The 12,766-nt window shown below is 33.5% G+C and overlaps 2 protein-coding genes across 2 annotated transcripts; one reads left to right on the top strand and one right to left on the bottom strand.

Annotated features, from left to right (window-relative positions):
- The first annotated feature begins 5,365 nt into the window (after positions 1 to 5,365).
- Positions 5,366 to 8,053, top strand: LOC133329090 (E3 ubiquitin-protein ligase TRAIP-like). Its single transcript, XM_061537588.1, has 9 exons — positions 5,366 to 5,487; positions 5,556 to 5,771; positions 6,355 to 6,424; positions 6,487 to 6,677; positions 6,740 to 6,832; positions 6,887 to 6,958; positions 7,306 to 7,414; positions 7,485 to 7,706; positions 7,775 to 8,053. Exons 1-9 carry the CDS (start codon positions 5,372 to 5,374, stop codon positions 8,051 to 8,053), a joined length of 1,368 nt encoding a protein of 455 aa, XP_061393572.1. The 5' UTR covers positions 5,366 to 5,371.
- Positions 8,054 to 9,017: 964 nt separating this feature from the next.
- On the bottom strand, positions 9,018 to 10,877 carry LOC133329088 (armadillo repeat-containing protein 6 homolog). Its single transcript, XM_061537587.1, has 5 exons — positions 10,710 to 10,877; positions 9,846 to 10,622; positions 9,525 to 9,665; positions 9,306 to 9,455; positions 9,018 to 9,242 (listed from the first exon to the last, which is right to left on the bottom strand). Exons 1-5 carry the CDS (start codon positions 10,827 to 10,829, stop codon positions 9,027 to 9,029), a joined length of 1,404 nt encoding a protein of 467 aa, XP_061393571.1. The 5' UTR covers positions 10,830 to 10,877; the 3' UTR covers positions 9,018 to 9,026.
- Positions 10,878 to 12,766: the final 1,889 nt, after the last annotated feature.

Here is a 12,766-nt window from a genome sequence, read left to right on the forward strand (position 1 = left end):
AGTTTATAAAATAATAAAAATTAGAGTAACTTCGGGTAAAGTGGACCATGCGTCAAATGTGGACCACCCCCCTTATCTATGAAAATGCTTGAAATTGCAATATTGAAAATGTAGTAGTAGAAAATGTAGCTCTGATTGCAAAAGTGTGATTTTAAAATTTTTTAGCACAATAGTCGAACGTTTTTGCAAAATGGTCGAACACTTTGTTTTTCTCGAATTTAAAGAAGTTATGTGGTTTTCTTGTTTTCTTTAACAAAAATATACGTTTACGCTGTAATTACAATCGGTGATTTTTAATTTTCATTTCGTTTTCGAAGCCGATAATTATTTTTAAATAAAAATATTCAATGTCGAGTAATGTGGACCACTTTAAAATGGGGACATTTACATGAGGACGAGTTCGAAACATGGGCGCATTTAATATGCGAAGAGGTATTCTATCCTCTGAAAGCTCGATATGCGAAATTTCAGGTGCTTTTGTTGGATAACGAAGCAAGGACCTTCGTAATGCCGCAAATGGGGCGGTACTCTTAAATGGGGGCTATTCCAAAACATGATCCCCTTTATTTTTGCATTCATTGTTACCCAAGAGTGCAATAAATTGAAATTTATCACAACCAATCCACAACATACCTTTAACTTACTGATCCTCATTACCCACGCATACTGGTCCACATTACCCACCAAGTTATTTTTATACGCAGTTTAGAGTTTTTTGAAATATAATGCAATAACATTTTTATAGGCAAATATATAATGTTTGACCTGGAATATATTTAGACAACAAATCTACTATTTTGTGAAAACAATTTGTTTTTATTGTCCACATTACCCGAAGTTACACATTACCCGAAGTTACACTAATTCTAAAATTAACAAGTGAAAAAGCGGTAAGTTCGGCCGGGCCGAACTTTGGATACCCTCCACCATAGTTATATTGACAGGTACTATAAATGAAAATATAGGAAACATACCAAAAAGTGGACCTATACCGACATTTCTAAAAACGGATTATGTAAACCATAATAAAAATTTTCGAAATTTTTAAAGGATAATTATACCCTCAGCCTTATGGCTAATGAGGGTGTATACACTTTAACACGATGAAATATTGGTACTAGACCCCATGTTTCTTTGGACCAAATCCGTTTCAGAAAATTTAGATTTCATCCGAACTTTGAACATCTTATTATTTCTTCCAAGCTTAGTTCAAATTCGAAGATGGGGAATATCGGTCCACTCCTTCTGGAACCTCCAATCAGGGGCTAGGTCTAAATGCGGCTATAGTTCATTACCGAACCTTACGTTCTAATTTTTTATCTCTCTATCCTCCGCAGTTGAAATGATTTCAAAAGGGTCTTAGAACCAAACCCAAAACGCGCAACAAATCAGATAACTATTTTCATATAAAAAAAGGGGGTTATATGGGGACTACCCCAAAAATATACGACTACAAAATACCAAATTGCAGCAAATTCGGTTGAAAAACGTGCTCAAGAACCCCAAACTACCGAAAATTGGGGGTATCCTTATATGGCGGCTATCCGAAAAAATTGGCCTATATTCATAATATTTTGTGGAGAGATTTGAAAACTATTAAGAACTAAATGTACCAAATTTCAGCGTATTCGGTATAAAAACGCGCTCAAGAACCCCAAAATACCGAAAATTGGGGGGTTCCCGTATATGGGGGATATCCGAAAAAATTGACATATATTTATAATTTTTTGTGGAGAGATTTTGTGCCTATTAAGAACCCAATGTATTAAATTTCAGCGTATTCGGTTGAAAAACGCGCTCAAGAACCCCAAAATACCGAAAATTGGGGGTACCCTTATATGGGGGCTATCCGAAAAAATGTACCTATATACATAATTTTTTGTAGAGAGATTTGGTACCTATTAAGAACTCAAAATACTAAATTACAGCCAATTCGGTGGAAAAATACGATCAAAACCCCCAAAATACTGAAAAGTAGAAGGTACCGTTATATGGGGGCTACCAGAAAAAGTGGACCTATATTTATAATTTTTTGTGGAGACATTTAGTACCCAATAAGAACTCAATGTACCAATTTTCAGCGTATTCGGTTGAAAAACAAGATCAAGAGAACCAAAATATCGAAAATTGGGAGGTACTGTTATATGGTAGGTATAGCTCCCGTGGACCGATATATCCCATCTTCGAACTTGACCTGCCTGCAGACAAAAGACAACCCTATGCAAAATTTCAGCACCCTATCTCAATTCCTTCAGAAGATAGCGTGATTACAACAGACGGACGGACATGACTAGATCTTCTTAGAATTTTACCCCGATCAAGAATATATATACTTTATAGGGTCGGAAATGAATATTTCGATGAGTTACAAACGGAATGACAAAATTAATATACCCTCCATACTAAGGTGGAGGGTATAAAAAAGCTTCAAATTCGTGTAATCTAAAAATATATGTTAAAAAAATTTTAAATGTTGCAGATATGAATGGTATGTATAGGTTGTGAAATTTTTCTCAAATAAAACACAGTAAAACATGGTAAAGTAAAGATTAAGTGGTTCAATTATGTGGAGCGTATACCAAAAAATATACCGGTAATTATGAGGGAAGTTTCTTACCCTATGGGAAATAACGAATTAAAGGCAATTAAATGGATATTTTGTTACTACTTTCCAAGTACTTTAGGATAAGGATACTTAAAAGCACACAATAACGAAACAATTTGTTTTGAACTTATAAATACAACACATATTCCATGTGATATCTGGGCTACTGACCGAAACTTGATCGTGTCCTTAATAGTAAACAACACCAGGAATATTTTTCAGAAAATTGTCAATACATAGACATATGTATTTATGTTTTAGTAAAAACGAAAAAGTCTATCAAAATATTCAATATAGTTCAATGATGTTAGTAATTCGCTATATACGATTACAAATACGTCGACAAAATACGAAGGTATTATTGAACATTTTCTTATATTCGGGAAGAATACATTTAAATTCGAATCCTATATGGAGGCATAATTTTTGCATGGTATATTGACTGTACCGATTTCACTCACGTTTTCCTTCAGCTGGTTGTAATTGCATTGGGAAGGTTCTTACGCAAAAAAATGTTGAAAAAAAAACATCAAAAAGTCGGGAAATTGGAATAATCGAACGTTGTGTTAGTTACATCGTTTATAACTCAAGAACATCTACACCGACCGATTTTGACGATTTAAAGGACTTATAAATCGTAGGTGTTCAGAATAGAAAAATATGCAAACTATTTGTGAGATTCCGCCAAAACAAATATATTAAGTAACATTTCAAACTCCCCAACTTTTGTATCGAACTTTAATGTTTAAATAAATCGTTGTTTTTTAAGACATATGAGTTCTGTTCCAGAACCTAAAAGAATATACTAATTTAACTAGTTTTGCAACCTTTTACTCGAAAAACGTTTCTGAACCCACAAAACTGGTAAAACATTGAATCAAATTTAAGAGAGCACAAAACAAAATGGCGTTCTCTTTGTAAACTGTTTACACGAGAAATTTGGCCGAGTAAAAATGGTTCTCTTTGTAAACTGTTTACACGAGAAATTTGGCCGAGTAAAAATGGTAAACAGCAATGCTTACTTCTGATTAGCTGTTATGTTGATTTTGAAGTATTGCCATCTAATTTTGGCATATTTACTAGATTTGTGTTCCCGAACTTTTCAAATTATTTTGTACTATGAAAACGATTTTGAAATGTTTCCCCTTTTACTAGATTTACTATTTAAATAGTTTTGGAACAGACCAATGGTTTTTTGAGTTAGATCAAAACTTATAATTTCATAAAATATGTGTATGTTTTAATATAATATTTGAAGTTTTGTCTTATTTTCTTTAGAGCCCAAGCTGGATATGAAATCTCATTTTAATATTTGTCAAAGAAGTGTATTATTTTTTCGACAATGTTTCTTTTTTTGGCCGGCAACTTGAAGTTTGGATGTGAACCTATGTAACCTTAAAGGTCGTTTACATTGTACCGGATTTGGTTAACCCAGTGGGTTTAAAATTTCAATTCCTTTGAATATATGCCAAATAAATCCTTATGAAGTAGGTTAACCCGGTAAAAAGTTCTAATGTAAATACCGTATTAAACAACAACTTATTCAAATGTTAAATTAAAATCAAGTTTTAAAAAAATATGAGAATATAACAAATCCGATTACAACATTTCACGATTTAGAGTTAAAACTTCATATACATTAGAACTTTTTACCGGGTTAACCTACTTTATAAGGATTGATTTGACATATATGCAAATGAATTGACAATTGAAATCCTCTGTAAACGTACCATAAGATATAAAACAGGTATTTACAATTAAAGGAAGGTATACGGCGTCAACATTGGCCAAACTTTTCACATATACAAATCAATAACGGCAATCTGAAAACTAACAAATCGAACATTTTTCGAGTTATATACTGATTTCAATATAAAAATCAAAAGGGCGGTTGGACATGAACAAAATGACATTGTAATTAAGAGTCTTTCAAGAAGATAAGATAATGTAAAAACGTTGGAGCAATAACACGAATGATATGATAACTGGAGCAATAACATGATCTTCTAATGAAAAAAAAAACATTTGGTGAAATAAGTTCTACCAAATTTTAAACTGTTATGTGTTTGGGCCTGCATTGGGGTATCAGTTAATACTTTTTATTGACAAAAACTTAGTGGCAAATGACCCGGCAAACGTTGTTTTGCCTATCAATATTGCATCAAATGTTTTTTTACCAACCTTATATTGATGCAACATTGATAAGGCAAAACAACGTTTGCCAGGTCAGCTAGTTTATTATAAAATTCGAGGTAACAATTTTTCTTTTTGTCAACAAGTGTGAGTTTGCATATGTAATACCAGCTGAGTCATTTGAAATGATCTCAAAGCCTGTGTAAATAACCTTAATTTATTTTCTCGATTTCTTAAATCCACATCATATAATATGCGCATGTAAATGCGGTCTTAACGCAATACGCATAAAACGTACGCTACCTATCTCGACAATTTAGTGTGCCCTAAATAACATAACACTGTTAGTCATGTTCAGTAAGCACTACAGCAAATGACAGATGAATATTGGCGCAAAACAATAATAACAAAAACAAATTACCAAAGTAAAAAATTAACAATAACAACAAATGGCATATCAGTGATTTTTTTTTGGCAAACGGCAACAAAACAAAATTCCTTAGGCAGCTATTGTGCTTCACATTCAATTTTCCTTAAGCGATATATTTATTAGTTTTGCTCTGTTGTTCAAAATTTTCCTTGTCTAATGTCTGTTTAATTTAGTATTATTATTATTATTAGAAAATTGCAAAAATGTTAAATTTAAATTGTGTGATCTGTGCGGAACTTTTTACCCAGTCCGATGATGTGCATGTAACCACTTGTGGGCACATGTTTCACTATCTCTGTCTTAAACAGTGGTTGGAAAGGTACATACCATAGCCACTACGCTGAACATTGTAATTTATTCGTTAACCCTTTTTTAAATTTCTTTTAGATCAAAAACCTGCCCACAATGCCGTAACAAATGTTCCGATCGCAATATATTTCGGGTTTACTTTAATTTAGCCAATTTGGATGTCAGTCGCATTGATGTCGGTTCACTGCAGGAACAGTTGGACAATGCAAATCTCCAGCTGAAAATGAAAGAAAAAGAACTAAACAAAGCCGAAGAACAAATCAAAAGTGCTAAGGAAACACAAAAGAAATGCATGTAAGTCATTGTTAAAAAAATGTCTGCTTTCATTCATAATAATTCAATAGTGGTGTAACTTGTTACCGCTCTTCGTATTAACACCATTAATCAAGTTCAATGCCAAGGTATGTTTCTGGTTTTAAATGTGGTCTGTTACATTTCTGCTGAAACACACAAATTTCGAAAAAAATAATGACGTCACTTTCAGTGCTGCCTTTGTACGTCCACGCTAGTTGCTTTGGGTAGCATCGATATCTTATCTACCAAAGCAAAGTTTTTCATTTATTACACAGGAATGAAATTACAACTATCTACTTAGTTTACATGATAATCTCAATCTAACACATTTAACCTTGACAATGTCTCCGAAACATAAATATATGCTTCACCAGATGGGAGATTTGAACATTCTTAACTTTTTTTTCGTCTGATGTACATGCGCATACGACTTAATGCTTTCGAAAGTTTTGCCCAATACCATGGGGTGGTCGGAATTTGATCACCATCGTTATAGGTCCAGTGGAAACTATTCTGAGCGGGTTTAAAATCTTACAGAAACCTTTCCCTTTCAAAATTAAAATATTTACTTTTTTCTTTCTAGGAAAACAATAGCCGGCTTAGAAAAAGAAGTGAAGAGTAACAATTTTGTTGTGCTCAATTATGTTGAAAAGGTTTGTAATTTAAAAACATTCAAATGTACATTTTCATTAAAATAAAATAATTTACGTTACAGATTAAAGTCCTGCAAAATCAAGTCAAAACAATGGATAGTCTACGAGATGAGGTGACTAGTTTAAAGGCACAAATTGATTCCTTAAATGGTATCAATACACTACTTACAGCTTCAATGGCTGATGCTGAAAAACTACTTAAAACCGAAAGTGATCCAAAGGTATTGTCGGTGTGTATAGCAACACTGAAAAGGTAATTAGCTTGGAGTACTCCCATAGAAATTTATGTTAAGTGTTAATTTCTCATCTCTGTAGAGAATTACGAGTGTGTGAACATAAAAAGGCTGATATACGCAATCAATTGAAGGCAGTACAAAATGATTTGCGCAAAGAACGTGATATACACAAGTATGTTTCATTTGCAAATATTTAATCCATAGCACTAATGTTTTTGTATTTTAGAAGTCTAGAAGAACGCATATCCCAATTGGAAAGTGAAAATTACAATCTTTTGGAAAAGGTAAGATATATCAAGTATAATTACATGGGGTTTCGTGCTGGCAATAAGAAAGATATGAGTTACATTTAAATCGGAAATTTTTCTTACTGAGTCTGAATATTGTAAATGGAATTTAACACTTCTTTAAATATCTACCCACCTAAACACAAATTGCTGACATAAGGTGGAATCTTTGTAATTAACTTTAAATTGGTCACATGAATATAAATTGGCTTTAATTGCAAAGGAAATAAATTAAATTTAAAATGAACTTAGCTCAAGTGGTTTTTAAATGATTAAACATTTTTATTTTAGAAAGTTAATAATCATCACTCTCTTCTTTTACTTTTTTTCAGATAAAATCCTTGGAAGCAAGTGGCAGTTCCAAAGATTCAAAAAGCAACACATCCAGTTCAAGTTTGGACACATTACAAAAAACTCCATTTGCCAAAGTCAAAGAAGAAAAGCGTTATACTATTTCTCCTACAATTGTAAGTTGGATACACCAAACCAACGAAGGCTTTGGACTTTTTCTAATTATCATTGTTTTCATTTTTACAGAAAGAAAATATTAAAAAGATTGAAGAATCATCCTCCCCCTATTTAAATATAAAATCTAGCAGTGTCGGTTTAGTGCCACTCTTCAAACGCAACCTCGACAATCCGGCCAAACCACCAGAGGTGGGACACAAGGTTACAACAGCAAAAATAACCACACTTAAAATATCACCCAGTAAAACAGCTGGCGCTGTACGAAAAGCTAAAAGTGATTTGGGTGAAAAGGTACACAAACCATTCAATGATTCCAAAAAATGATTATAATTATGATTTTTTTTTGGTTTTTTTTTCAGTACTCAATATTTAAGAAACCAAGATTAGGATTGTCAGCAGCTGCTGGAGCTGGCGCCAAAACATCGTCAATGAAACCCTTAGGACCCAATTTCGTTTTCAATGGTTTTGGTGGTTCGGAACGTGTTGATCCATTTGCCGAATCAAACGATAATGATGATGTCATCGAAATTGATGCCAAATCATCAGAGGCAGAGAGCAATGCAGTACATTCAACAAAACTAAGCATTCATAATCGTTTAAAGACTGGGGGCTTGCGCAATTTTAAATTGGCCAAATAATTAGATATTTTCTTAGATTTTTCCTTCATTCTAACAATAAATACTTATTTTGTTTCTTATAGAAATATTTTTAGTATTGTAAGTAGTAAATCTCATAAACAAAATCACAAGTTATTTTCTTGTAAGAAATTTTCCTTATTGTTGGCCTAATGGTAAATGTTCTACTGTATAATGTTTAAGTTATAAAAAAAAATAAAATTTTCTAAAAAAAAATCTGTTTTGTCTCTGGAAACATATCATGAAATACCGTATACCAACCAGTGTCAAAAATCAAATATCATGCAATGAAGGGCTTCAAAGAATTCAAAGAGGAATTAATTACATGAATTCCATATCATAAAGGTCGGTCAGTTTGTATTGAATCCTCTTCTAATGTACTGCAGTAAACCTCATCCCCCAAAATCGGGGGAATTTGTTGCGGCACTTGGAGTAACTGGTCTATGGTAATGGGTTCATAACCTTCACGTTAACCAAACAACCTATATCGTTTTAAGGCAGTAGAGCTACGATATGAAACGGTCGTTGAAACATCACCTCAGCCCATTGGTTAAACAAAGTTGGCCTGCCACAACAACCCACCTATATTAGCATGACAAAATTTTCAAATAAAATATATACTTTAACTCTCGATTTTTTTATAGAAACGTTCCATATATTTGTATACAAATTCTTTTTATAAGATATTATATATATATATAAAATAATCCTTGTGTGTAAAAATATATTAGCCAAAATGTATGCAAAGTTAATTATGATGTGCAAATGGAAACGCATCATAGCTATTAGGTTATTCGTTTGTTGTAAAAGGATGTTAATTACTAAATGGTTATTCAATGCAATTCGAAAAATGTAATCATCGGCAAATGAGTCCACCATATTCATAACAATGCTTGTTTTGGCAGTGCCTCTGTTCTTGTTTTAACTTCTTGTTATATGGACTTTACCAAGTTTGATGGTTGTGTGTCCCTCAATTTCATTTGAGAATTTTCTTTTCGGCAGTACCAGTCCATTCTTCTTTTAGTTCAACTTTGCAACCAAGATCACGTAATGCTGCCTTAATATCGGTAACAACAGATGGATGTTCGATCATGGCAGCGTTGAGTACATCTTCAACACCAAACGATAGCCAAGTGTCGCATTGTTCTCTAGACCTTGAGACCATATTACGTATAGCCCAAGCACCGTTACGCTAAAATTAAATCATTTTGTATTTATTTAAATGTATCTAAGCAGCCCTTAATTCACTACTTACCTGTACAATTTTATTTTTGGGATGACGTCTTACAGCTTCAACAATAGTCTCTGCTATACCAGTGTCAAAAAATGTTTTACTATTATCTTTGACACGCAACGTTAGTGTGGAGATGCAGGCTAAAGCGGCACTGACCACATTCTCATTGGCCTATGAAAATAGAGATATTTTTTTTTTTACTATATTATTATTTTATATACTAAATATATATTTACATACCATGTGTGTTTGAATCACTTCTTTTAGGATGGGTGCCACACCTCCCTGAACAATGTGGCTTTTAACAGCATCGTGTCCAGCCAAGGCACGTAAAAGTTTAAGAGCTTCTCGATTTAAGCGTACAGAGTTGATATTATCATTCTAAAAAATACATAGAGTACATTGAAAAATATAAGAAATGTGGAATGAAAATGCGTTTTAAAAAACAGCGTCATGGGCAATGGGTTGCTACAAATGTTTTAACCATCATCGAAAATCTATTCCGGTTTTCTTTTCTTTGTTTGAATCAATTCCACCCCCATCGAATATTGCTATACTCACCATAGCTTGCAGCACCAACTTAATACAACCAGCCTCATCGACTGCAACACAAAACTCTTGACGCACGGCCAGCGAACCAATTGTAAGCATTAGATCAGCTAAAATATTAACATCTTGAAATTCGCCCAGCAGCTGTGTCAGTGTTACAATAAATTCTCCGGCCAGTTGTCGAGCATGCTCATGGGCACAACCAAATTCCACACGTATGTCATCGTCCAAAACCAAAAATCGCAAAACAGATAATACATCACGCAACACCTTACCGTTTTCCTTGGTCACATAAGGTTTCAAGTGTTTGGCAATATCGGCCTTCACTATATTCTGACGATTGATTTCGTGCATCAGACAACACTTCTGCAGCCATTGTAGTGTCAGAGAAATAACCTTTTCCTTTGTGGCAAATAGATCAAGCAATGCTTTAACATAGGTCAATGCTGTGGCATCGAATATATCGGGTTGAATGTGATAGAGGCTATTCAATGTCTTCAGTGAAGTCTCTAATAGGTCTGTGTCCGTTAGGGCATCTGCGGTTTCCAATTGCTGACCTAATATTTTCAAAATATATGTGTGGGTTTCATGCTTTGCAGCCAACACTCGATGTGGTATAGATTTTTGACACTCAGCATCAATAACCTTTAGCAGGTCGATTAACTTTTCTTTGTCTGTGGATTTTTCATCCAAATGCAGTTTTAATTGGTCTATTGTCTCATTGAGTATGGGCTTTCCAGTGTCCGTATTGATATCCAAATCTTTAATGATGTTTGCCAAGTTAATTCCCTTAAAACAAAAACATATGAGTCATAATATCATTCAAGTGGAAATTGTGTTGGGCATTTTTGGAAATGCGGAATTGACTGTAATTACCTGAGCTTCAAATTGTTTGATGGTTTCCTGTTTAGCCTCTTCGGGGTCCATTGAAAATTCGATGATATTCTCTTTGACGACATCATCGAAGGTTTCTTGCGAAATCACTTTAGCAGCCATTGTTGTTCTTTTACTTTCAAGTAACAAAGAAAAACTAAACTCTTTCCCCTAATATCCCAAATGAAGTTAGAGCAATGCACTCGTCGAGTCAGTCACTACTACAACCCACACACGTCGTTTGAATGCAGTCGCAACATTCAGTGTCGGGTCAACAAAATGTTATAGCTTTTATTGAAACTGTTTGGAATATGAAACTATTCTGGGGTAAACATTTGTTTTATATAGTTTTTGTTTGAAGAACAACTTTAATTTAGAATTTATTTTTGAATTAATGAAAAATTAAATCAGCGGAGATAGACTACAAAGCCGAACAATAATGTTATAGGGTTCCCTAACATCCAATTAGAGTTGGGCCGTTCCGCAACGAACTAGTACATTGGAGAAATTTCAATAAATGAATGATCGGAACTAGGTTCAGTTCATTAATTGCAATAGTTTCTTTCTCGAATCTCGTTCCTTTTACAATACGAACGGTGTCAATTCAACATCGCTATGTCAGTAGACACAAGAGAACATTTCATGACAAATTTTCTTCTCAATTTCTTAAAAATGTCATTGTTGTTTAGACACGCAAATAATGCTTGCGCAAATTTATGAATTTTCCAATTCTTCCCCACAATCATTTTCTCGTTTGACCATTTATAATTATGGAATGAAAATAAAAAGCTTAATTATGAAAGATACTCTTGAATTTCTTGAAGAAACTATAGCCGTGGATTGCAATGAAGACATATTAAAATTTAATTTGTATTATTTGACAGCAAAAAAAAAAGCAGATACTTTTCTTTTTCCTCGCAACAGAATTTCATTTTATTAACTGTCGTTTGTTTGCCGACAAAAAAAAAAACATAAAATGAAAGAACATGCAAAACTTTTCTGCATCCAACTTCAGTTTTTTTACAGCGAATATTTTGTTCCTCTTAACTTCTTCGTCTATAAACTCAATTTACTTTATCACAAAATTTTCCCGTGTGAATGCTGACTATGGTGATATTATGTGTCAAATTATACCCGCTTGTGCTCGAAACCGTTGTCAATAGTCTGTTATCAAATTGACAACCGCGTATTCAAGTTCACTACAAATGGTGTTGATATACTATTGAAACCGTACGAGCTCATTTTGTAATTCTTGTCCCATATGAAGCGTACGGAATATATAATTTTATTGAAGCTTTAAACGTAGTAATATTTTTACCAAGCCTAGATCAAGTCTGAAAATAACTTATCCGTTTGAAATAACGATAGAGCTCGCAATATTTAAGATAGAGCTTTCAAATTGGTTTTGGTTTGCTATTGAAAATGATATATCGGTCCAAATACCAAATATTCGCCATTTTTTGGATTTCCGGCACATATTCCAACCGAATTGGCTATATATTGGTACTTTGAGTTCCCATTGGATAGCAAATGCCACCCATGGTATAATTATTACAAGGTAGGGCACAGCTACCAACTGATTACAATTTTTTCTAAAGCTGGCTTGTTCATATCAAAATACATATTTTGTGTATGTGTATGTATTGTTTTTTTTTTCGAACGTTCCCACGCCTCACTTTCCCACCCCTGCCGACCGAGGGGGCGACCTCCCCTTTCGTAGGGATCGCGTACACACCATAATCCGCATCATGGTGGAATGTGAGAAGGGAATAGAAAACCAGCTACAGAATCTACTCCAACAGCCAGTTTGTTATTAAGTTGCACTACTCATTTAAAAATACAATTATATTAGATTTTATAAATTCAACATTCTTGCTAAAATCTACATTAGAGTACACAGAATTAAAATCAATACAAATTTTACTGAGTGGATCTCCCATAGAATAATTTGTGCGATGAAAATCTACATATAATAGTTGATAATATCTACTAGATCGAAAAGGAACATTTATTCTAATAGATGAAATTAGGAAATCAGAGGGTATATTACCATTTAATAT

The sequence above is a fragment of the Musca vetustissima genome, unplaced genomic scaffold (assembly GCF_032173495.1).
Source record: "Musca vetustissima isolate MV318-11 ecotype Yass unplaced genomic scaffold, APGP_CSIRO_Mvet_v1 utg32961, whole genome shotgun sequence".
Taxonomy (NCBI): domain Eukaryota; kingdom Metazoa; phylum Arthropoda; class Insecta; order Diptera; family Muscidae; genus Musca; species Musca vetustissima.